This window comes from Arachis hypogaea, chromosome 13 (assembly GCF_003086295.3).
Source record: "Arachis hypogaea cultivar Tifrunner chromosome 13, arahy.Tifrunner.gnm2.J5K5, whole genome shotgun sequence".
NCBI lineage: Eukaryota > Viridiplantae > Streptophyta > Magnoliopsida > Fabales > Fabaceae > Arachis > Arachis hypogaea.
The window spans coordinates 31670786-31696167 of record NC_092048.1 but is presented as its reverse complement, the minus strand read 5'-3'; the positions used below and the strand labels follow the sequence as shown (position 1 = coordinate 31696167).

The following is a 25382-nucleotide window of genomic DNA, read 5'->3' as shown; positions in this document are numbered from 1 at the left end:
GTAGGTTCGATTGTGATGAACTTTGATCATTGATCATGTGCTTGAAGCATTTGCTATCAATATACCATTGCAAATTCTTTGACTTCAAACATGCCTATAAAATAGATTTAACTAGAATTAGACCTATGTGTTGTGCAAAAGTAATATATATATATATATACACACACACTTTCATAAAATAGATAAACTGATTTAAAATTTAATGACTATAAAATTACAAATTTATACATAAAATAGACTATAAATAAAACTATAAAAAGATTGAATTAAAGTTCATTCATTTGACTTCATATAATCATCTTTTATCTTTGTTCATTTTAAATAGCCATTTTTATTTATTTTTTAAAATCTTTTTAAGGTGCTTAAATACTAAAATATAAGCATGAAATTTGTTCATACTCTGACCCAAATATTAAGCTATGTCCAAACCAAGCTAAAGGGCCCAATCCAGGAGATTGATCCTTGTTGCTTATCCGACCTTTACAAAGAGGTCGAAATCACCGCTGGCAGGCATTTAACACTTATCCAAGTGAATAACTACTTTCGTAAATCTCTTCCTCACTTTCAGAAGAGAGATCTCCACAACCCCTAGATAAAAGGGACGGTTATCCACTAATAGTGGATCCACTCTAACGGTGGTTATTAGCTCAACCCCTATAAATGCCCTAACACACTCAAGTACATCTAAGTTCTAATATTCTAAATCTGCTTAACCTCTTACTGACTTAGGCATCAGAGTGTTTTTGCAGGTACCACCCCCATTCCTCAAAACACACAACTCGGACGGCGGCTCCCAAACAAGAACAAGTCGGAGACCACATTCTTTTGACGTTTGGGCTTTCCATCCTAGCCCAATCTACTGGTTCAGGTAACTCCCGAAACAAAATTATTAAATGAAATACACGTACGTCGAATACAATGTTTTAATAACTGAGAATTAAACAACTTTTAATTTTCTAACTTCATTTTTTATGAGTCATGACACTATATATTTTTAATAATATTATTACAACTATTGTAAACTGTTGAAAGGGAAAGAGAAATAATATATAAATAACAAAGATAATATATAACTTACGAATATAATTAGGTCAAAAAAGGAAAAACTAAAAAAATGTAAGAACATTATACATCTAGTGGTTTAGAGAGTTCATTGTCCAATACATATGCTTAGCAAACTTAAAAAAATAACTATAGTTATCAACCAGATTCTTTAAATATTTGTGCAAAGGATTAGTAAGAATGGACGAGAAAGAGTATATCACTTCTCTTCTTCCTTTCTTGTGTGGGAGTTGGATACATTATTCGTTCATTCTAAATATTTTCTAACGCAATTACGAGCTTTATAATAAATAAATATAAATAAAACAAAAAGAAAAATAAAATACCGGCTTAATCAGTTAATTGGCTATGTTTCGTATTTTCTTTCATAATTTCGCTTACAATTTGCGGCCTACGGATTCAAACCGTCTCTTTTCGGATACACACACTCCCATAAAGGAACCTTTGGCGCCAAAATTCAATATCAAATTCCACATTTCTCTCTGTTCCTCCAACTCTTTTATCTGCATTCTGATCGCTATACGGTACGGCATTTTCTCCAATCTTCCATTAGCTTTATGTTTCAATTCCAAGGTGTTCTTCATGGAAAGAAATTACTGGCAATTTAGAACCTGTACCAAACTTTTTCTTTGATTTGCGTTCGAAATTTGAGTCATTAGTCACTAGAATTTTGGATCATTGTTGTTTCGTACTCTCTTCTGAGCTAATAACCTTCTCTTTAATTTTTCGTTTTGTTCTAGATTTCAGGTTCCGTCAGGTACACGAGGAACGAGATAGTGATAACTGAGTTTCGGTAAAATTGTCCGGTTCGGAGATGCTGCCTTTATTTCATTTTAAATATTGTTATCGTTATTGATTTTGATTTGAGCAACTGTTCATGGTGTGCTTGAAGCAAAAATTATGCTTCTGCAGGCCGTTGATCATAAATAAAATAATTTCACGATTACATGTGAGGTGAGTTAAGTTACATGCTCATTATTATTATTAGTATTATTATTATTATTATTATTATTATTAGAAAAATATTAGGAAGTCAACACTTTTTATTAATATTAGCTAATATTTTGAATCAACACTTTATTTTTGTTATATTAGGATTTAAGATTTATGATTTAGATATTGGTATAAAAATACTTTTGTTGGCTAAGTGTTGGCAAAAAGTTAATAAAGTTAGTGATGTAACATTATTGTTATTATTATTGGAGATTGTATTGAAGTTACAAAACTCTTACTCTGCCAGTAATATTATTATTATTATTGTGGCTAATCACGAAGACGATATTATGTAATGCTTTTTATTTTGTTCTTTTAGTCGCATATCATTAATTCATGAGATTCATAAAATTTTGTTGGGAGTTAGAGATGCTGATGAAAAGGCAGCACTTTATAGCTGTCTAGTTTAGTGACGTTGAAATTCGCACATTATTTCACTGAGGAAGTGAAAGCCTGTGTTAGTAACTTGTCTGATAAGTGCCCAAATATGTTTATGCAATTTTGTGCTTCATAGGCTATCACAGTCCTGTGTTTGAACTTATGTTTTCATAAGCATGAGATAGAGTTCTGAATTTTTTCTCCCCACTTCTTAATTACTCATTTCGGATTTAATTTGCAAGAACATCATTGTCTTTGTGGGAAATTCATTCATATGTTTCTTGTTACTAGTACTACTTCAGGTTGTCTTGGAGTCTTGTTGGCCTGTAGTGCATTTTCCATAGACAGTAACCAAACTGTGTCTTTGACACTGAACACTCAAAATTCACATGTTTAGTATTTGGGCTGATGCTTTGATATCATTATCATTATTTTATTTATTTTAGGTTGATTTTGCTAGCCACTTAAGTTCAGATCTTTTACCTTAAGTTGAGTAAACCCATAGCCTAATTCACAAAGAATCCTGATGTATTTGTGTTGTAGGTGTATTTGCCATTAGACATGTGAAGCCTGTATTTGAAAGCTGAAATGAGATGCAATGCATGCTGGCGAGAAATAGAAGGACGAGCGGTTTCCACTACATGTGGTCATCTGTTGTGTATCCGCAAGAAATAGACTTTTGTGTTTCTCGTTTGTTTTATTGGTTAATCTAAGAAATATTGTTCATGGCAAATGAGGTTGGATTTTCTTTTCTGTTATTGAACTGATTGGTGGATATATTACCTTAACATAGTACAAAGGTACGGATGATGCCAATAAGATATTGAGTAACGATGGAGCATGCCCCATCTGTGATCAAGTGCTTTCAAAGAGGTATGGTTTTGATCTGCTGATTATTAAATAAACACATACAATGTTGTTATTCACCTGATCCAATGGTTTTTCAAATTTAGGATTTGTTCTCATGTATTGTGGTTCTATCGTGATTCTATATTATATATTGTCAGTTTTGAATCCACTGAATGCTATACAAATAAAATTTGTCATTGGTTGCACTAATATTTTCACAACTTAGCATCCATATTTGTGCTGCAATTTCATGTTCCTATAATGTTTATGAAAATTAAAATTTTGTTGGAAATTTCATATTTCTCTCCTCTTGTCAGCCTCATGAAGCCTGTAGATATCAATCCCAACGACGAATGGATAAATGTAAGAATACTTCTCACTATAATGTAACTACATGCAGCAGAGATTATTTTTATCTTTTATTTTTTATTTTATTTTATTTTTTAAATTTATATAGCTTTCCTGCCACTCATTGTGATATTTTCTGTTGCAGATGGCCATGGCTGGAATATCTCCACAGATATGTATCCTTTATGCCCATTTTTTAGAGGGTACCTGATAGAGGTCCATCATAAAGAGAGTCTACAATGCAACAGTAAGAAAGATTATAGGTTATAATAACATAATTGATAGACGAGTATTAGAGGAACTGCAGGAACTATTAGTTACAGGAGGTTTACCAAGTTCCAGATGCAATAGAGATTAGAGTAATTGGTTGGGTTTGGGAAGGGAGCAGTGTCAATATAGTGAACACAAGATTAGACATAAGCCATAAGGAGTTTCCCTGTGATAACGTGTAGAAGTGTGGAACAAGTTTCATGAAACTAATGGAGTCAGAATGTAGAGGGAGGATGAAGCATGGGCTATGTTTAAGATGTGATGAGAAATTCACTCCCAAACATGTTAACCAATTCAAGGTCATGCAGCTCATGCTGTTAGAGGAAGAAACACATGAAAATTAGGAAGATATTGGGACTAAGGAGTAAGGAGGAAGAATTGTATTATAGGAAGGGAAATTGGTGCTGTTTGATCTCTCTATAGCATGACAATCCTCACAACAAAGAGATCTCTCGAATGATGGGGGATGTGCTAGACAAGAAAGTAATGGGAGATGCGTGAAAGGTTAATATTGGAGGAGAGTGATAGAAACTAATATGTTGGTAAGAAGGAAATAGGACAAGTTTGATAGAGAGGTATATGAGAAAGAATGACAAAACTATAGCTATTTTTGGAGGCAAGAGCCTTGAACTACAACTAGTGATGGGTAGATCAAACACTTTAACCCACTTAGAGTATCTGTTGGACACTAAAGGTGATTTATGTTTGCAAGGGACTTATTGAGACAGGTGGAGACAATGAAGTGGGGTCCTAAGGTGCTAACTTAATTGTTGATATGGCAAGTGTGAGATAGAAGATCCCATGATCCTAGGAGAATCTCAGTGTTGAGCAATCTGTAGGTAAGGTGTGAGGATTAAGAAAATACTGGAAATGGGCTTGAGAGAGAATAAGCTGTTCTAAGTTCTTAGACCTTGTTTCTTCTATTTATTGTCTGTATAACACTTTATCAATTGATACCCCATTGGTGGACTCCGAGAGTGATAGCATGCAAGCTTTTTATTTCATATTCTTGCAACTTTGTAGTCAAGGAAGGTCCTCACACTGTCTGCTGTCTGGAAAGCTAGTGCAAAAGAGATGGTGAAAAGGCCAAAGGTGATAGGTTACTTTTCAAATTGGAGTTGGAGAAGGTGGTCCCCCAGAGAAGGTCTACGAGAGGTTTGCCTTTTGAATTTTTATTTCTTCTGAAAATCAGGCGGAGGGAGGGATGAAGACAATGAATAATAGGGAAGATGTGATCAATTTTGGGGAGGTTGCTTTTGAAGTGGATAGAATTGTCGATAATCCAAAGCATTAAAGAGAACACAAGAAGTGGTTGAGTCCAACTAGGTAAGGAAAATGAAAATGGAGAAGAGTGAAAAAGCTGAGTCCAGAGAAAAAGGAGACGAAGGACATGATTTGCAAAGTGGACGATCACCTTGTGGGTTTTCCAGATGTGGGATTTTAGCAACCTCCATTTCTGTTCATTGAGGCATTAAGGCCATCTTTTGTGAACTTCATAGGGATACAAATTTGGCTGAATTGAAACAGAATATGTCTACTGCATAGCCAAGAATGAAGGTGCAAACAGATTAGAAAAGTTGGAAAGAATCTAGAACTTTGGGGATTGGTTGTATCTAAAGTTCCAGCTTTGGAGGGTCAAGACTATAGTCAACAAATGAAATAAGGAGGTCAACCTTTACCAATAGTAATGACAGCAGATTGAGAACTACGGCCTTGGCTTTTGGAGTTGTTAAGCAGATCTTAGGTGAAATACTAGAGGGGAAGGTGAGAAATCTTGGGAGCTACACACAGTGCTAATCAGGGGAGTTCCCATGTTTCACGAAGAGGAAATGGTGAAAGTTTTGGGGAGTATTGATTGCAAGCTTATAATAAAGTCGCTCAATATGGGAAAGGAAGGAGGATTACAAGGGATAATTCTTCAAATAAAAGGAATGTGAACAGAGAAGAGTCACTTAGGTGTCATTTAGGCGTTGGTTAGCTACATAAAAGAGGTTAGGGAGAGAGAAAGGAACATAGATGAGATAAATGACAATAAGTAGAGAATGTGGTCTCTGGAGTACCTTATAATGCCAGTTTCATCATCCTCTGGTTCAGAGGTCACCGCTATGATAAATACATGCCATTTGTTTACTCTTTTCTCTACTTTCTCTATTTTCCTATCTGATCCAGTTCACTAGAACTGTACAATAAGATAAAATGAAATTGGTTTCATATGTTTTAACCTTTTATATATAATCTGACGGTTTGACTCAAGAGAATGAAGTGTTATGTTCTGCAATTCTAGAAATTAAGAGGGTATATTGGACCATGTGTTTTCCCTGAGCATATTTAGTGATGAAGAGTGCATACAGAAGTGTGATGTTCTACATTGGCCAAAAAGAACTGGAGATGCAATTTAAGATGAACCGGATTGTTGCTCAATGCCGGCAGAAATGTGAAATGATGCAAGAGAAGTTTACAGAAAAATTAGAGCAGGTTCATACGGCTTACCAAAAAATGACCAAGAGATGCCAGATGATGCAGCAGGAAATCGAGGTCTTAACCAAGGACAATCAAGAACTCCAGGAAAAATTTGCTGAAAAATCCAGGTCAATGCTGATCTCTTTTGAAACTTATGCAAATCATATATCGGTGTTAATGCCTTTTAGCTGTATTGCAATTTCAGGCAGAAGAGAAAATTAGATGAAATGTATGACCAACTAAGGAGTGAGTTTGAGTCAGTGAAGCGGTCTGCCATACAGCCTGCAAGCAACTATTATAACAGAAAGGATAATGATTTGTTCTCTAATCCACCTAACATTATGGATGAGAGACAAACTGGCAGAAAAGGTAACCCTTTGCATTCTAGTTTCTAAGTAACCTTTTCAATTGAAGAAAGGAAAAATGCTTAAATAATGAACTATATGGCCTGCTTTCCAACTTATATATTTCCAAAAGTAGGTAACTTAATTGTCACAGGTCTGGTATTCACTCCTGACACTCCAGGGCCAAAAGAGGATGTGTGGCCTGCAAGACAGAATAGCAATAACTCTGGTGGCCGCTTTGATATCTCTATTGGCTCACCAGCTAAACAAGCAGTCAGTCCAGGGAATGCAGGGAACAGAAAGGTTGGTGCTCACTCAGTTTTTGGAGCTGGTGGCACAAGCAACCCTTCAATGAATCTGAGGAACTTGATACTTTCTCCAATAAAGCGGCCTCAGCTCTCACGTAACCGGCCCCAATTATTCACGTGAGGAAGAAACTTATGTCTTCTACTGTTACTCTGTTATCTAAATTCTGAATATTGTACTTTGGTATTTCAGGTTATAACCTCAGACGATGCTCAACCATCTAAGACTCAAGTTAAGCTGTCTCTTCCGGGTTGTTTCTGGCTTTAGCTTTTTTTCCCTTCCTTTATGGCGAAACAAAAAGGCGAAAGTAACTCTGTTGTCCTTCTTTTAATGAATTCCTAGTTTTCTTTGGATACATATTCGTTTTAGCACTTGCATGCTCTAAGCTGCCAAGACACAAAATGCATATATTATTTCTCTTTCCCTGCATTCGATTTGTAGAACGCAAGATATATAATATTAGCATTACATAGGGTCGGAATACAGGATTTTTATGTCGGTGAATTTTCCCATCCATGTCTTTATGCTATGTCTGGCAAAGGAAATAAAATGAATTGGAAGTTGAATGCAAAGTTGAGTATTTTTTTATTGGTTTATAGTGATTGTTGGATGAAATGAAAATGTAAGTAAAATAAATATTAATTCAACTAGGTATCTTTTAAATTATTCTTTTAGTCGATCTTTTATTCTATTAATTAAAAAAAATTAAAACACATTTAGATTTATTATTTTTTTATTTAAAATATACATTTAAAAAACAGTTTAAATCAAATCAAAATCCAAAAATTCAATTTTAAATATTCAAATCTATTTTAAACTCTTAAACACTAACACATTCAAAAAAAAATCCCTAAAATCTCAAAACACACATCAATCCTAAAATTCCACTGCGACTCTCATCCTCGTCGCTGCGCTCCTCATCGTTGTCGCTTCTTCTTCTGTGACGCACTCCTGCTCCGCCACGCTCAACCTCCTCTCTCGCGATTATCATATACAGGCTTCTTTCTTTTCTCGTAGAGAGGATATAATCTTACTATTTTTGTTCTTAATTACTTATACACGTTAAACTCATTAACGAGGGCTAACAAAAGGGTCAACCAGCTCACAGATAACTTTTGGTTAATGAAATTTGTTAGTATGTCTGTGGTTTTTTGTTTTCTTTTTTTAATGTGTTTGTGATGATATTTTTTTTGTTTTTTGTATTCTTCTATTTGATTTGGAATTTGTAATGTTATCGTAATTTGAATGTGTTTATATTGTTTATTTAATTTTGGATGTGTTTATGTTGTTCATTATGTTTCAGGTTTGTATCATTCTTACTATCAGAATGTCACGCTTCTGGTTGCTCTACTCTAATAGAGTGGAAATTACGACGACTTTCACATATATATAATATTGCTGTTTTCTTTGAAAAACCGGAAATACGTTTTTTTTTTCTCGCACACACATATATACAAATTATCATAATACTATTACATCCACAAGAATCACAAGAATCACAACTCCTATCCCTCTTTACAAAAATATAAATCTCAACAATAAGGCAAGGAAAAAACTTCTATGATAATACAACCATAAAATGTAGAAATCATGTTGTAAGCTTCCTCATCTGCTTCCTGATAACAAAAGTCTGTAGGGGTTGAGAACATCATCTTCGCAGGTTCTCAATAGAGGGTTTAAGAATTGTCATAAGAGGATACATATAAATCAAAGAATAGATTTCAAATGATGTGATTATCGTTCGTCTTATAAATCTTTTCAAAACCAACAGTTACTTACTCAGAACCCAAATTCATGCTTCCTTTATAAAATTTTAAAAGTTACTTGAATTGTATGAATAGCCAACTTGTTCCAAACATAAGTTCATTAAGTCTATACTGAACCAGTTTGATCTTTCATACTTTTCCCTACCTTAAACATAATTCACTCACGATCTCCGGCCCATCACCTAACCAATCACAGCTTCTGGCCTAAACAAAAATAATCAAAATATAAACCACCACAAGTCAAAGCACGTATTAATCTTTACTAACTTACCAAGTCACGGGCTCCGACCCAACCAGTCACGGCCTCCGGCCCAAAATAATCAAAACTTGGCCTCCGGCCTAAAACATATCAAAACTCGGCCTCCGGCCTAAAACATATCAAAACTCGGCCTCTGGCCCAAAACAATATCAAAACTCGATTTTTCACAAACCTCCAATCATCACATCAAGAACATCCCTCAGCGTCACCATTTCCAGCATAAGGGATCTCTCAATTGTTCAAACACATACAAAACAATACAAGGAATACACAATTAAAGAGAACAAATAAAGTAATTAGATTAAGTAGCACATAGATACAATTAATAAAAAAGACAAGTCAAATACAAGATGCACACCCAATCAATACACACAAATACAAATGATGCATGCCTGACCTATTGGCTATGAGCTCACATGTCGGTTACATTACCAGAACCTGACACATCCGGTAGCTAACCCAGGCATTGTCTCTCTGTTTTACTTCCACACTCTTTGAATATAGTGCCTGACACATTCTTGGTATATAGTACCCGACACACTCTTGGAATATAGTGCCTGACACACTCTTGGGATATAGTGCCTGCCACACTTTATACAAACGAAGAGAGAACCACGAACAAGCGGGATTACACCACCATCCTTGCTCGGATTACAACTACAAGTCAACCTGGAAGCTTGATAACACCATTGTCCTTGCTAAACATAATCCAATATGCAAGCGAGATCACACCACTATCCTTGCCTATCACATTAGACCCCGATTAAGTGGGATTAACCAACCATCCTTACCGGGTACCTCGAACAAGCAAGATTAACCAACCGTCCTTGTCCGAATCACATTACAATGCGCAAGTGGGATTAACCACTGTCCTTGCTATTGCAATTAATCTCGAGTAAGCAGGATCAAGCACCATCCCTACTAAAAAAAATCACGAATAAGCGGGATTAACCAGCGTCCTTGCCCTGGTATAACTTAGGTGAGTGTGCAAGCGGGATTCACCACTGTCCTTACCACATTAATCATACTCATTGTCCTCACCACTGCGGTCACTCAGACCATATTTCATCATTATCATTTACTTAAATCACTTTCATAAATTATTATGTTCTCTAACCCCAACTCCTTATTAAGAAATCAATTTTGTTTTCTCATGAGTAGGATAACACCACCGTCCTTATAGCTATGCGCAACCACAGAACAAGCGGGATGAGACCTCTGTCCTTGCCCAATGCAGGTGCCAAAGCAAATTAACTCAACACACAAGCGGGATAACACCCGAATCTTGTCACAAACAAATATTCAATCAATACACGAGCGAAATATCACTCAAACCTTACCAACTCAGCCAATCAGGCCCTCACCAGTCTTGTCATTCATTTCTTAAGTCAATTTCATATTCAGTCAGTTCTTAATCATAAGCTCTCGTCATCCCATTATTATCTTCGATACTCTGACCCACAATCCTATTCAACTTCATCGAATTCATTTACTAATCATGCTCATGCTTAATCTCAAGCCTAAAACAAGTTATCGAAACTTAAACAGGGGTTACAGAGGTAAAAAAGCAGACTGAATATGCAAAAACAGTTGAAAATAACATTTCTTAAAAAATAGCGCAATCATGCGTACGCATGCCTCGTGCGTACGCATAAATTCCCTTTTTGTGCGTACGTGCAAAACGCGCACGGAAAAGATTCATTTCAGAAATGCAAGTTGTACGTACGCATGGGTCATGCATACGCATGACCTTGCTTTTGTGCATATGCATAACATGCACACAAAACTCTTTCGCTTCTGTAACACCCCTCATGCGTACGCATGACCTCAATTTTCTGCAACATTCAGACTTCAGTTTAAAATATCAATTTTCAATCCGTCATAACTTTCTCTACAAAATTTTATTTTTCTTCATTCTTGAACCATTTTAAAGATCTTTTTACTAACTTTAATCTAAGACAAATTTCATTCGATTCTGAACTCCGAGTGCCAAGTTATGGCCCGTCGAAGTTGATCAAAAGTATGTTTTTACATAAAATTCTGCATATTCAAAATTTAACCATTTCTTCAAATCTTTCCTTTTGAAACCAAAAACCCTTTTTCTCCATTTCAATGCCAACACTCTATCATATTCAATCCCTTCAACACCCTTTCATTCATTACTCATCAATCTCAATAATTATCCAAATCAAACACCATTCATATATTAAATACCAAATTCAATATTACCATCACAATCATAAATCACACCAAATTCACTTATTCTACTCCATCAAACTTATCCAAACTTACCATATAGGAGATCCCTCACTCTATCACGGTCTTAAGGCCCAAACTCTCACATCAACATCATTCAACTCAATCTATAGCTCATCACAAGGTAATCAAAACTACAAAATTCATTTACTAATCAAACATACAGTTTCAGTCATCATTTAATACAATATTTACACTAAATTATCATTCAAGCACATCATCAATCATACATACTAATTTATAAGACTCACATAATCACCAAAAGTAAAATTTTCATATCAATATCGATTCATAACAATCCTTGTATAAAAAATTGGTTTTCTAGAAAATCTCTACCTCGTTGACGGTGGTTTCCAACTCTTGAATTCCCTTCTTCAATTAACTCAAACTCCAACCAATAGTACCAAGCCTCCGTCAAGTGTTTCCAAAAGCAAGCCAAGCTCCAATTCCACGATAGCAATTCAACCCAAGCTAGCCATCACTCTTATTCAATCTAATTAATCAATTTATTCACATTTTAAGCTAGAATTTTATACATAATTAGGAAAAATCAAAGAAAAAGAGTTCTCTTACCTTAACCCATATGAAATAGGAATGTATCCCACTTGGAATTCATGCTAGAGTACCCTTAAACAACCAAAATCACAAGATTTCAACACTAACTACCCAAAAATGCAAAATAGTAGAGAGAATGGAAAATTGGGCAGGGATTTCAGATTTACTCACTGCAATACTTACTTAGAAATGAAGAGGATGCGGAGAAGAAGCATGGTCACAAACAGCTCGTCAATTGGAGCTCTATAGCAAAAGTTATGGAAAATTGAAGTTTATGTGGAGTTAGGGTTCTTCTCCTATCTGCCCCCCTCTCTCCCTTTCACTATGATTATATGTTGAAATGGCTTCTAAGGGTTTATATATGTGAGCTTGGGTCCATTTGGGTCCGGTTCACTCATTTTCGCCTGTTGGTCCAATTTTGGTCAAAAACCTTTAAGATTAACATTTTAATTCATATTCTAATCATTTTCACTTCTCCAAAATATAAATTTTATATTTTTAACCTTCTTTGCTCTTATTTAATTTATTGATTAATTATTTATCATTTTTTTGCATTTTACAAGGTCCGTATATAAATTTTTTAACATGAATTTTGGATGTGCTGATAAAAAACTTAACATGCATTCTTATAATTTTGGATGTGTTTATGTTGTTCATGTAGTTTTAAATGTGTTTATGTTATTCATTATGTTCCAAGTTCGTATATAAGTTTTCAGTGCAACTAGATATTATTTAAATATTATCTTTTATTCAGCTTTTATAGGAGAGAAAAAATAAAAAATAAGTAATTTTCTTGATTTTTTGAACAATTGGTACATAAAAGTGAATATTTAAATTAATTAAATAATAATAAATTTCTAAAAAGACTGACTAAAGACTAAATTTTAAAAGATAAGTAACATTTTTGAATAAATATCAATTTAAATCACCATTTTGGTTGAAAAGAAATTCCCTTTTTTACAAAATAACCATTGAATGAGAGAAACAAATTATATTATGACTTTTTTAAAGATTATTTTTTATTTAGTAAAATGGATTAAATATGAAAAGACAAATTTTTATAAGATTCTAGACATTGAATTTTCATATAATCTTTTACAAATATATTTAAAAAAATGATATCTTTTGTAATAACCTGGATTTTAAGTAAACCACTTTTTTAAATTTTTATTGGTGAACAATAAAAATGTTTTTTTGGGATCATATAATTATCGGATTCAAATTCAATCAGTATGAAATTTTTATCGGTATTCTTTTCTCAAAAAAATTATACCAAAATATTTGAGAGATATGGAGTTGAGATAATTTATCTTATCAATGTCATTTATACTGGTAAAACTGCTAATTGATCAAATAAAGTAAAATACATGTGCTCAAATTATTACCATTTTTGACAGTTATCTCTTAAGAGATATTTTGACCCATATAATCACTTTTAGCTCTCTCTCTCTCTCTCTCTCTCTCTCTCTCTCTCTCTCTTATTTTTATTTATTTTTTTATTGTCATCATGAATACGAGAGAAAAGAGAGCGCCAAGTATGTTTATCCAAAGGTCATGCTTGATTCATAAAAAATTGAAGGCTCAAATCTAAATTCCACTTCGATTAATCAATTTTCTTAAGATTAGTAAAGAAAATTCTCTCATTTCCTCCTCTCTAAAATTCGGCCCAAATATACCAAAGGAAGCATGATCAATTTTTTCATCTTCACTTATTTAAGAATCATGTTCTAGGACCTCCAAGAAGCAAGAATCCCAAGCTCCAAATGTGAGAAAATGTCTCGCTTTTCTTTCATGGGAAATTCGGCCATCATGGCCTTTTGGAGTCTAACGAAGATTTTGATTGAAATTTGGTGTAAAAAAAGTACCATTTTGTAAATATGTCATATAAGGATAAAATAGTCACTTTATAAAATATTGAAGGTAAAATGGTAATTTTGAAGCATAAAAATTTAAAATTTATTATAGAAAAGATTTTGAGTGAATGATAATTTAAGATCAATATATGTTAAGATTGGTATTTAAGATAAATATTAAGGGCAAACGGGTCCTTAAAGAAAGAGAAAGGTTAGAAACTTTTAGATTTTAGAATGAACACCCCTTTTTGATCGTATGCTTGGCAAAAATAGTGGTTTTGTCCTACTTGTTTAGTACTTTGATAGAATGTGGGAACACTCACTGATTGTTTGAATGCATACTCTTTCTCACTTGTTAGCATATTATAATGTCAAGTTTTGTGACAATTGTCAATTGTCATAATGTACGTAGTTTTGTTTATTAGGCACGTATGCAGAACATATGCAATTAAGAAAGCATATCTGGGGCTTATTCTTAGGTAATTTCGGGTTGTGGATAGTCAATTAACATCTATGTTTGTGCTTTGTGCATATTCACTGTGCTTGTATTGTATGCTTGTTCTCTATTTTTTGTGTTTTGTTATTAATATTTGATTCTTTCCTATTACTGTTACTTGTTTATTGATATAGATTGTGGTATAGTTAAAAAAAAATTAAGACTATGCTAAACTAATGACATCTAAGACTTGAACCTAGGGTTAGAACAATAAAAGGCACGACTATCAAAAATGCCAGAACTTTGCCCTAGGACTGATGTACAATTCGTCCCCTTCATTAGTACCCTGCTGGCACTGAAAACCATAGGTTCACACCCCATTCCCTTTACTGTTTCTACAGATGGAACCGACAGTGCCATTCATTGAATGCTGATGTTGCCTTTCGTAGCGACACAAACTTTGGAATATGTTTGACTGGTTGAGTTGTGGATCACTTTGTACATTCCATGCACCTACAGTATCTCTCTTTACTTCTTTATACATGCTTCAATTTAGAGGCTCTATATGACTTTCTAATTTCTGAGATACGTGTTCCAGTAATCCCTACTGTCGCTAGTTACATGTTCTTAGAGAGTATATAACTCTATCTCACTCCTGTCTTAGAATGTTACACATTCTTTCTTTGTGTTATCATTTCCTTATCAATGCTAGAGATTTGTTTTAGTTACCCTCTTTGTCTAAAGCAAACAACCTCAGCATGCATTCCCATATATGGATAGTTCGTTCTGATTTTGCCCTTAGTTTGAAAATGTCATGTTGTATTAACTAGCGGGTTTGTTCCCAATACTCTTTGAAGAACTCTCCAAAATTGTGAAGTAAAATTCGAATATTAGGCGGACACAAATAGTAGAGTATATCTCCAGCAGTCCCTTCATTCTCTATCGCCCATATTGCAACATAACTTAGAAAGATTCTCTATAATACCGCTACAATTCCTATTATAATCTTGGTCTTACTTCCACTAGGGCACTTCAATGAGTTATGTTGAGTTAAAAAATTAACTAAAATATTTAGTGATGATAAACATTATTTTTGGGCAAAATAAATAATTAGTGTTATTTAATTTAATTACTTATTACCAATTATTTATTATGTGTTGCAGATCTTAATTCAATATTAACCAGCCCAAATGAAATGCAAAACAATTAGCAAGAAAAATGGGCTGAAAGCAAAAATCAGAAGCCCAAGAAAAAGCAAATAAAGAAGTCAAAGAAATTGGATGGGCCAAACAGATTACATGAACCAAACCGATCCAAGCCCAAAGTGAATTTCAATTCCCTCCATCTTGCCTTACCAAAAGCAACGTTACTCTCCTCTCTGAGCAAGTCAAATCAAAGCTTCAAAAAAGTAAGAAAGAGAAAGAGAGAAAGAGCTTCTTCCCTAAGCTAGTAACCAAAGAAGCAAGAGAGAGAAAGTTTAAGCTTGAAACACAGAAGCTAAAACAGAAAATCCAAACCAAATCAAGCTTAGGTTAAAGGTAATCCATCTCATCTTGCATGTATCAGATCTTCTTCTCTTCTTCCCAACTCTATGCTCTATCCAAAAATGGCATTCAAGGGAAAGTTGTTCTCTGCCCTATTCTGCTTTACATCTACAGTCACAAGTGATACTTGGGGACCAAGTAGTTTCTCAATGGCTAAGATCAAGTTGACCATGAGAAGATTTCTATGGTTGCTGTTTTATGGCTTTCGGTCAAGGTAAGGAAGTCAGAAGGAGAGTTTCTACTCTAAGGTTTATTGAAAAAAAGTGAATCTGTGGATTGGTGAAGCTCAAGGCTCAAGGTGTTGACCTTGGAAGAAGAACCCAGCAACATGCAAGGAGATAAAAGAGGTTTGCTGTTCATTCAGAAACCAAGGAGAGAAAACCAGAGTTTGAGAGTTGTGTTCTGCAAAGAAGTTCCTCTACTTGGATAATGCTTTCTTTCAAAGAAGCATTCGGCCAATACTGAAGAACTGTGAGGTTTGCGAATCTGGTTTTGCACATAGCAAAGAGGCTGCTGATGAAGTCAATCTCCTTCATGTTTTACTGATTGTGATGTTCTTTTCTATGTATATCTTTCTGTAATTTCTTGTGAGAAAAGGCATTGTGAAGAAACTCAAGTAAAAGCCATGAGTGGAAAAAGGCTGAGTGAAACACTTGAGAGAAAAGCCTAGAGTTATTTTTTGATTTCTTTAGGTATGTTTATGTCTTGTATCTTGTACCTGTAAGGTATCCCTTTCTTAGTTGGGTTAGCACTAAGAGTGAATAGTTAGGTATTAGCATAGCCAATGTCAAGTTAGGTTAGAACTTGAGTGTGAAAGGATTGGGTCAATCCTGTGAAATTGGTGTATGTAATACTGTTAACTATAGTGAAATTCTTCCATAGTTGTGGAGGAGACTGGACGTAGGTTGCATAGCACAAGGCAACCGAACCAGGATACATGCTGGTATTAGCTTTTCTCTTCTCTGCTGTGTTCTGTTTTCTGATATTCATGAGACAAAAATAAATTGTCTCATAAATTTTTGCTACTGAGTACAAACAGAATCAGAATTGAAAGTTTGTTTTAAAAGGATAATAACAACAACTTAAAATGAAGGCATAGATTCAACCCCCCTTCTCTAAGCCTACCACAACCTTCAATTGGTATCAGGAGCTAAGGTCTCAAGAATCAAGCTTAACCGCTTGGAGCAAAGATCCAATGGCGAACAACTTGGGCACAACCACAGTTGCCTACACCCTCACTGAAGGCCAGTCAAACAACCGGCCACCTTTCTTCAACGGGAAGAACTACTCCTACTGGAAAGAAAGGATAAGGATTTTCATCCAATCTATTGACTACAACATATGGAAGATTGTTGTGAGCGGTCCCAAGATCCCAAAAAAATAAGTGCTGATGGAGTGGTGACTCCAAAAGAAGAAGCTGAATGGAATGAAGATGATAAGAAGAAGATAGAGCTGAATGCTAAAGCAATCAACCTTTTTCACTGTGCTATCTGCTTTGAAGAGTACCGGAAGGTGTCTAGATGCAAGACAGCCAAAGAAATCTGGAAAAAACTCCAGGTTACACACGAAGGCACTAAACAAGTCAAAGAAACGAGGATTGATATGCTGCGAAAAGAGTACGAGATGTTTAGCATGAAGGATGGAGAAAGCATTGATGAAGCATTTGAGAGATTCTCAATCATAATCAACAACCTTGATGCTATGGGTACAAACTATGCAGAACAAACCTTGGTGAGAAAACTCCTTAGAAGCCTCACAAAAGAATGGGAAAACATTACCACTGTACTAACCGAGAGAGAGTGAGTCTAGTGATGGTATTTCAGATGACGAGCTTTTGTTTTTTGCGAGGAGATTTAGAAGGATGATGAAGAACAAAGGCAAATACAAGGGTTCAAGTTCAAAGGAGCACAAGTTTGACGTGAGCAAGGTGACGTGTCATCATTGCAAAGAGGCTGGACACTTCAAGCTAAACTATCCAAAGCTCAAAAAGGAGGACAAAGGAAAAAAGGAAAGGAAGAGAGTACTCATGACATCTTGGGAGGATCTTGAGAATGACTCAAATGAAGAAGAAGAATATGAAAGAGATGACAAAGACTGCTTCATGGCTGGAAACAACAATCTTGATGAGGTAAACTATTATGATTTGACCATTGAGGACTTGCATGCTATTATTGATGATCTCACTTTAAACACATCAAAACTGCTTGACAAATACAATGAATGTAGATCTGAAAGAGATGTGTTAAGAGTTGAAAATAATTTTTTAAAAGAAAAAGTGAAAGAAACTGAATGTGCTTTGGACATCATTGAAGAAAACAGATTTCTAAAAACCGAACTTGAAAAATTAAAAGGAAAGCACATTGTGGATCATTCTCATGAGTTAATTGCTGAAAATGAAAGATTAAATGATATGATTAAAAGGCTGAATGGTGACTTAGCAAAATTTGCTCAAGGTTCTAGCAACTTGGACAAATTATTTGCAAGTCAAAGACCATTATTTGAAAAATCTGGTTTAGGCTACATAGCCAAGGAAGATGCAGTTTCTAATAATTCCTCTATAAAATTTGTGGCTTCTTCATCAAATACCAAATTCATACCAAACAAATCGGGTATTGGATATATTTCAACTTTTGAAGAAAAATTTGATGAAGTATACACAAGTGAAACTGAACCTTCACCAAGAAATAATCCGAGTTCAAACCGGCCAGGGTTGGGTTACATTTCGAAAAATGAGGCTACTTTCAAGAAACCATTTTTCTACAATAAAACCTCTTTTTCGAAAAATCCAAAGAGTTTTAAAAATTCTGGTGAAAACATTTTTGCAAAGAGGAACAATTATAACAAAAATCAGTTTGTTAAAAGAAATGCATCTCCTCCAAAAACTAGAAAATTTCAACCATTTAATCACTTCAAGCAATTTAACTCACCTAAATTTCAGCGACACACATCAGAAAATCATTGTGTTAATTGCAAAAAAATTGGTCACTCATATGAAGAATGCTTCATTGAAAAGAGAGTTGTAGGAAACAAAGTCTACAATGTTATTTGTGATTTCAATGCACTTGGACAACCAAGATAGATTAACTTCAAAGGATCCAAATCAATTTGGATACCTAAGGCTACTTGAAACTCATCATGCAGATTTGCCTAGCATCCAAGAACAAAAAGGACATGTGGTACATGGATAGTGGATGTTCAAGGCATATGACTGGAAGGTCAACCTACTTCATCAAACTAAACAAGTATGATGGAGGTTTTGTGACCTTTGGAGATGATGGTAAAGGTAAAATCATTGCTGTTGGAAAAGTAGGTAATGAACAATCTACTTTCATTGATGATGTACTTTTGGTATGTGGTTTGAAGCACAACCTTTTGAGTATAAGTCAGCTGTGTGACTTAGGATATTTAGTAATTTTCAAAAGACTTGAATGCTGTGTTGTTAAAGAAAGAACAAATGAAGTGATGTTTGTTGCCAAGCGTTTTAATAATATGTATGGACTTACTCTTGATGAACTATAGGATCAAAATGTAGCTTGTCTTCACTCTAAAGAATCTGAAAAGTGGTTTTGGCACAAGAGATTGGGCCATGCAAGTATGTTTCAAATAAACAAACTTGTAAAGAAAGAATTAGTAAGAGGTCTTCCTTTGATAAAGTTTGACAAAGACATCACTTGTGATGCTTGCCAAATGGGAAAACAAACAAAAAGTTCTTTTAAACCAAAGGAAGACATCTCTACTAAAAGATTACTTGAGTTGTTACACATTGATTTATTTGGTCCAACAAGAACTCAAAGCCTAGGTGGTAAACATTATGGTTTAGTAATTGTGGATGACTACACTAGGTTTGGTTGGGTTTTATTTCTTGCACACAAAAATGAAGCCTTTTCGGCCTTTGAACCTTTTTGCAAGAAAATTCAAAATGAAAAGGATTTGAAAATCTCTTCTATAAGGAGTGATCATGGAACTGAATTTGAAAATAATTTATTTGAATTCTTTTGTGAGGAATTTGGAATATCTCACAACTTCTCTTGTCCAAGAACACCACAACAAAATGGTGTTGTGGAAAGAAGAAATAGAAGCATACAAGAGATGACAAGAGCTATGCTTTGTGAGAGTAATGTTCCAAAATTCCTTTGGGCTGAAGCGGTTAACACGGCTTGCCACATTTTGAATAGAACAATCATAAGAAAATTTTTGAAGAAAACCCCTTATGAACTTTGGAAAGGCTACCCACCAAACTTAGATTACTTGCACATCTTTTGATGCAAATGTTTTGTTTCAAATAACAAAGAAAATTTGGGAAAATTTGATCCAAAGGCTTATGAGTATTTGTTTGTAAGATATTCCACAACTAGTAAAGCATATAGGGTTTATCATCAAGATGCTAGAATTATTGAAGAGTCCATACATGTTACATTTTGTGATACTAACTTAGTGCAAAGCATTTTGGAAGATTGTGATGCAGGAAATCAGGCTCAAAAGGAAGATGCAATCACTCAAAATCATGAAAAGGAAAATTCTGGTCAAACTGAACTAGAAACTGCACCTGCTAAAAATTCGAGAGACAATTCCATTTTGTCTCATGAATTTGAAGGAAATCCTGGAAACAGCAGCACCTAGAATCCCTTGGTGACTGAATCTGCCACCAAATCCACCAGACCTCGTGAATGGAGGTTCTTGAAGAACTATCCCGAGGAATTTGTCATTGGGGACGTTTCTCATGGAGTGCAAATACGATCTTCAACTAGAAAGGCAAATGAAGGATCAAACATTGCCCTTCTCTCACAAATAGAGCCTCAAAACGTCAAGGAAGCACTTAGTGACCCCTCTTGGGTTAAAGCTATGGAGGATGAGCTTCTTGAGTTTGAAAAGAACCAAGTATGGACTTTGGTTCCAAGGCCAAGTGGAAAGAAAGTGACCGACACCAAGTGGATATTCCGGAACAAGTTGGGAGAAGATGGTAGCATTGCAAGAAACAAGGCAAGGCTGGTGGCACAAGGATATGACCAAGCAGAAGGAATAGACTTTGATGAATCTTTTTCCCCTGTTGCCCGAATGGAAGCCATAAGACTTCTCTTAGCTTATGCTGCATTTTGTGGTTTTAAATTATATCAAATGGATGTGAAATGTGCATTTTTGAATGGAGTGATAGATAGAGAAGTATATGTGGAGCAGCCTCCTGATTTTGAAAATAAAGAGCATTCTAATCATGTTTTCAAATTATCTAAAACTCTCTATGGTTTAAGACAAGCTCCTAGAGCTTGGTATGAGAGACTTAGCTCTTTTCTTTTGAAAAATAATTTTCAAAGAGGCACCATTGACACAACTCTATTTATCAAGAACTCTAATGATTCTTTTATTCTAGTCCAAATATATGTTGATGACATTATTTTTAGATCAGCCAATGAATCCCTTTGTTCTGAATTTGGAAAACTCATGACAAGTGAATTTGACATGAGTATGATGGGTGAACTTAATTTTTTTCCTTGGGCTGCAAATTAAACAAACTAAAAAAGGTATTTTCATTCATCAAGAAAAGTATGCCAAGGAATTAGTTAAGAAATTTGGTATGGAAAATGCCAAACCCATGGGAACTCCCATGCATCCTAATTCTAAATTAGATAAGGGAGAAACTGAGAAAGATGTTGATGAGACTAGGTATAGAGGAATGATTGGTTCTCTTATGTACTTAACTTCCTTTAGACCCGACATTGTGCAAAGTGTTGGATTGTGTTCTAGGTTCCAATCCAAACCAAAAGAGTCACATCTTTCTGCAGTTAAAAGGATCATTAGATATGTTCATGGCACATCCAATTTTGGTCTTTGGTATCCTAAGATTGATGATTTTTCTGTAGTTGGTTATTGTGATGCAGATTTTGCTGGTGATAGAGTTGATAGAAGAAGCACTTCAGGCTTATGTTGCTTCCTTGGGAAGTCCTTGAATGTTTGGTCTAGTAAGAAACAGCCAACTGTGGCTCTATCCACTGTTGAGGCTGAGTATATAGCTGCTTCTTCATGTTGTTCTCAGCTTTTATGGTTAAAAACACAGCTTACCGATTATAAATTAAATGCTGAAAATATTCCTTTGATGTGTGATAATATGAGTGCCATTAATATTTCTAAAAATCCAGTTTTGCACTCTAGGACTAAACATATTGAAGTGAAGTTTCACTTAATAAGAGAGCATGTCCAAAAGGGAGATATTAGCATTCAATTTGTTAAATTGGAGGAGTAATTAGCATATATTTTTACAAAACCATTAGCTGAGGATAGATTCTGCATGCTTAGGACTTGTCTAAAAATTTTGAGTTATGATTCTTTATTTGAAAAATGCTGATGTGTTTGCTGGAACTTTTTGTCTCATAATCAGGTATGAGACAATTCTGGACAGAAGAAGAGCGTTTCCCCTTTAATCAGCGTGATCTGGACTTATTTCAAATGCAAAATGATTTGGGCTAACCTCAAAAATCAGATCTAAAATGGTCCAATGTGTTTCCAATAAATCCAACTATCCCTGGGCCCATATATGAATGTCACAATTTTTGTTTGGTTATTATTTGTTGATGGGCTGTGTGATTTAAATATTTTTTTGAAAAGATTTTTTTCAAAAAGGACTTTCAGTCTGATTTTATTTTTTGGTTTTTTTTATTTAAAATTAATTTTTAGTTTTATTTTAAAATCAAATAAAATCTTTCTTTTATGAGGTCATGTCTTTTCAAGTCTTTTCAAATGGTGATGCAGTTGCATGGTTTTGGAAATCTACTTTTGGGTATGGTTACCAACACTCCCTCTCTTCCTTCCATAACTTCTCCTCAAACTCTTCAGTTTCTTCCCACTCTCTTTACTGCTTCTCTTCCCTCAAAAGTCTAAATATCAACAAATGAGGAAGAAAACCATTGCTAAAAGGCATCCTCGTGAAAAAATCTTCAAGCCTCTCACTAAGCCTTTAACCCGCTCTCACGACCAAACTTTTACTCTATCTCCCTCTCCTCCTACCTCTCCTCCTCGATGTGATCCCATGGCAAGAACCAAAAATCCTTCTAGGGTTACTCCTTCCGCCAAGAAGACACCACAAACGAAAGATCCTCCATCCAAGCCAGGGTCATCGAAACCGAGTTCATCCAAGGGGAAGCGACCAGCCGCACCTGAACCTCCACTTGAGCCCACACAAACAAAGTCTAGGTCTGTTCCATCACGTTCTCAAAGAGGTAAAACTCGAGTTCCTCTTAAGTCAGTTAAAGAACCAGACATTGGCCCTTTTGATCACAAAGCTCACTTTTTGACTTCTCATTCGAACTATAACCCTTATAGATTCAAATCTGCCATGAATAATGATTTTTATGATGGGGTTATCAAGTATCGTACCCTGTGTCCCTCTTTTCTTGCTGATTTGCCATCTTTGAAAAGAAAAGGTTTTCCATTTGTTGATAACTTGATTTTTCTGGACTGGAATTACCTTTTTGACATCAAAAAGCCTGTTTATCCCCTGTTGGTCAAAGAATTTTATGCAAACATGACTTATCATGAAGGCACTGCTCACTCATTGTAAAGGGCCGAGACATAGTTTTAAATAATGAAACTATCAGTGATGCTTTGAAGTATACTGATGTTGGGCCTTGTGCTTACACTTTGGTTAAGTGGGATGAAGGTGTTGGAATTTCATATCATGATGCATTGGTACACATCTGTGAACATGTTTCTTTAATTGATGGCATTACACCCACTCACAAAGCCCTGGGATATGAGCGTGCTCAATTGCACCGAATGGTCAACCACATTATTCTGCCTCAAAGCGGCTCATATCAAAGGGTTTCCTACACTGATACTCTTGTTTTATATGCCCTTCTCACCAAAACTGAAATTTCATTTGCATACTTGATGGTTAGATATATGTTTGACTCTGTTAGGAGTGAAAAGGACAAAGCACTTCCTTATGGCATGTTTCTAACTTGCATATTTGAGTATTTTGGTGTTGACTTGACCAATGAGGACTATGAAAATAGACATTCATACCTAAAAGGGGGTGGTTCAGTGAAATAGAACAAAGGACCCACTAGATCTGAAAGAGTTATCCTAGATGATGAAGATGATGATTTTGTCCCTGAGGATTCTCCTGCTCCTTCCACTGAGGGTACTTCCATCTCCACTGGGAAGAAATCTGCTCTGCTGAATGTGGTCAAGGATGTCGCTCAAGAGTTTGTTTCCCAATCAAATCACTTGATTGAAATGAGAAAAGAGCAAAGGAAGTTAGCTAGCAAGCATGAGAACTTCCTAAAGAAATCAAGGGATAGGGTGGTTGTGCTCATGACCTTCATTGATAACTTTAAAAATGATGAAGCAATTGCCACTGATGTTGAAGAGGAAGCTGCTTCGGAGGGGAACGGTTCTGATGCCTAGGATTTGTCTCATGAAAACTGCTGCTGCTGCTCTCTTTTTGTCTCCTAAATTCTGTTTATTTTGATACTATTGAACTGTTTTATCTTGGATAACTGTAATGACTCTAAATACTACTGCACCTTTTAGTTTGGCTAGACCTTTGGACTATGATCTAACATTTACTTGCAGGATTTGTATTTTGTCTATCCGCCCTTGATGACAAAAGGGGGAGTAATAGCTTTAGGATAACAGATTGCAATAGGATAATATTTTGGCATGTTACTAGTACGTGATTTCACATGCAAAATCCTTTTGCTGATGATATTAGCTTGATGTTGGGCTGATTGTGTGATGTTGCTTATTTGATACCCTTTAGCCAAGATAAATATGTATAGCTCTTTATTTTGCTTTCTTTAAGTGTAATATAAAACAGGAACAAAGAGGAAAGCATAAATTCAGGGGGAGCTAATCTTGAAAAGGAAATGGGGAGCACCATAAAAGCAAATGACAATCAAAGGGAGTTTCTAAACCTTACTCAAATTCATTTCTTTTCGATTATTGCTTAAATCATGTTTGTCATCAAGGGGGAGATTGTTGAGTTAAGAAATTAACTAAAATATTTAGTGATGACAAACATTATTTTTGGGCAAAATAAATAATTAGTGTTGTTTAATTATAATTACTTATTACCAATTATTTATTATGTGTTGCAGATCTTAATTCAATATTAAGCAGCCCAAATGAAATGCAAAACAATTAGCAAGGAAAATGGGCTGAAAGCAAAAATCAGAAGCCCAAGAAAAAGCAAATAAAGAAGCCAAAGAAATTGGATGGGCCAAACAGATTACATGAACCAAACCGATCCAAGCCCAAAGTGAATTTCAATTCCCTCCATCTTGCCTTACCAAAAGCAACGTTACTCTCCTCTCTGAGCAAGTCAAATCAAAGCTTCAGAAAAGTAAGAAAGAGAAAGAGAGAAAGAGCTTCTTCCCTAAGCTAGTAACCAAAGAAGCAAGAGAGAGAAAGTTTAAGCTTGAAACACAAAAGCTAAAACAGAAAATCCAAACCAAATCAAGCTTAGGTTAAAGGTAATCCATCTCATCTTGCATGCATCAGATCTTCTTCTCTTCTTCCCAACTCTATGCTCTATCCGAAAATGGCATTCAAGGGAAAGTTGTTCTCTGTCCTATTCTGCTTTACATCTACGGTCACAAGTGATACTTGGGGACCAAGTAGTTTCTCAATGGCTAAGATCAAGTTGACCATGAGAAGATTTCTATGGTTGCTGTTTTATGGCTTTCGGTCAAGGTAAGGAAGTCAGAAGGAG

General features: G+C 35.1%; 1 protein-coding gene across 6 annotated transcripts; it reads left to right on the top strand.

Moving 5' to 3' along the window:
• The first annotated feature begins 1333 nt into the window (after positions 1–1333).
• LOC112737951 (E3 ubiquitin-protein ligase CCNB1IP1 homolog) lies at positions 1334–7582 on the top strand. Of its 6 annotated transcripts, none has more exons than XM_025788124.3 (11): positions 1341–1586; positions 1803–1855; positions 1975–2016; positions 2977–3091; positions 3234–3306; positions 3600–3645; positions 3776–3806; positions 6233–6488; positions 6566–6729; positions 6859–7129; positions 7203–7582. In XM_025788124.3, exons 4-11 carry the CDS (start codon positions 3022–3024, stop codon positions 7207–7209), a joined length of 918 nt encoding a protein of 305 aa, XP_025643909.1. In that variant the 5' UTR covers positions 1341–1586; positions 1803–1855; positions 1975–2016; positions 2977–3021; the 3' UTR covers positions 7210–7582. The 6 variants fall into 6 exon arrangements, with proteins under 6 accessions (XP_025643912.1, XP_025643910.1, XP_025643909.1 ...); XM_025788123.3 differs by having other exon boundaries at positions 1803–1868; XM_025788126.3 differs by having other exon boundaries at positions 1803–2016; positions 6886–7129.
• The last annotated feature ends 17800 nt before the right edge of the window (positions 7583–25382 follow it).

What these genes read in the sequence shown, in the direction of transcription:
- LOC112737951 (XM_025788124.3), top strand. Translation starts at nt 3,022, where the DNA reads ATGAGATGCAATGCATGCTGGCGAGAAATAGAAGGACGAGCGGTTTCC. An exon ending in GATCAAGTGCTTTCAAAGAG is followed by an intron (nt 3,307 to 3,599) that starts GTATGGTTTTGA and finishes TCCTCTTGTCAG; the next exon opens with CCTCATGAAGCCTGTAGATA. An exon ending in CCAACGACGAATGGATAAAT is followed by an intron (nt 3,646 to 3,775) that starts GTAAGAATACTT and finishes TTTCTGTTGCAG; the next exon opens with ATGGCCATGGCTGGAATATC.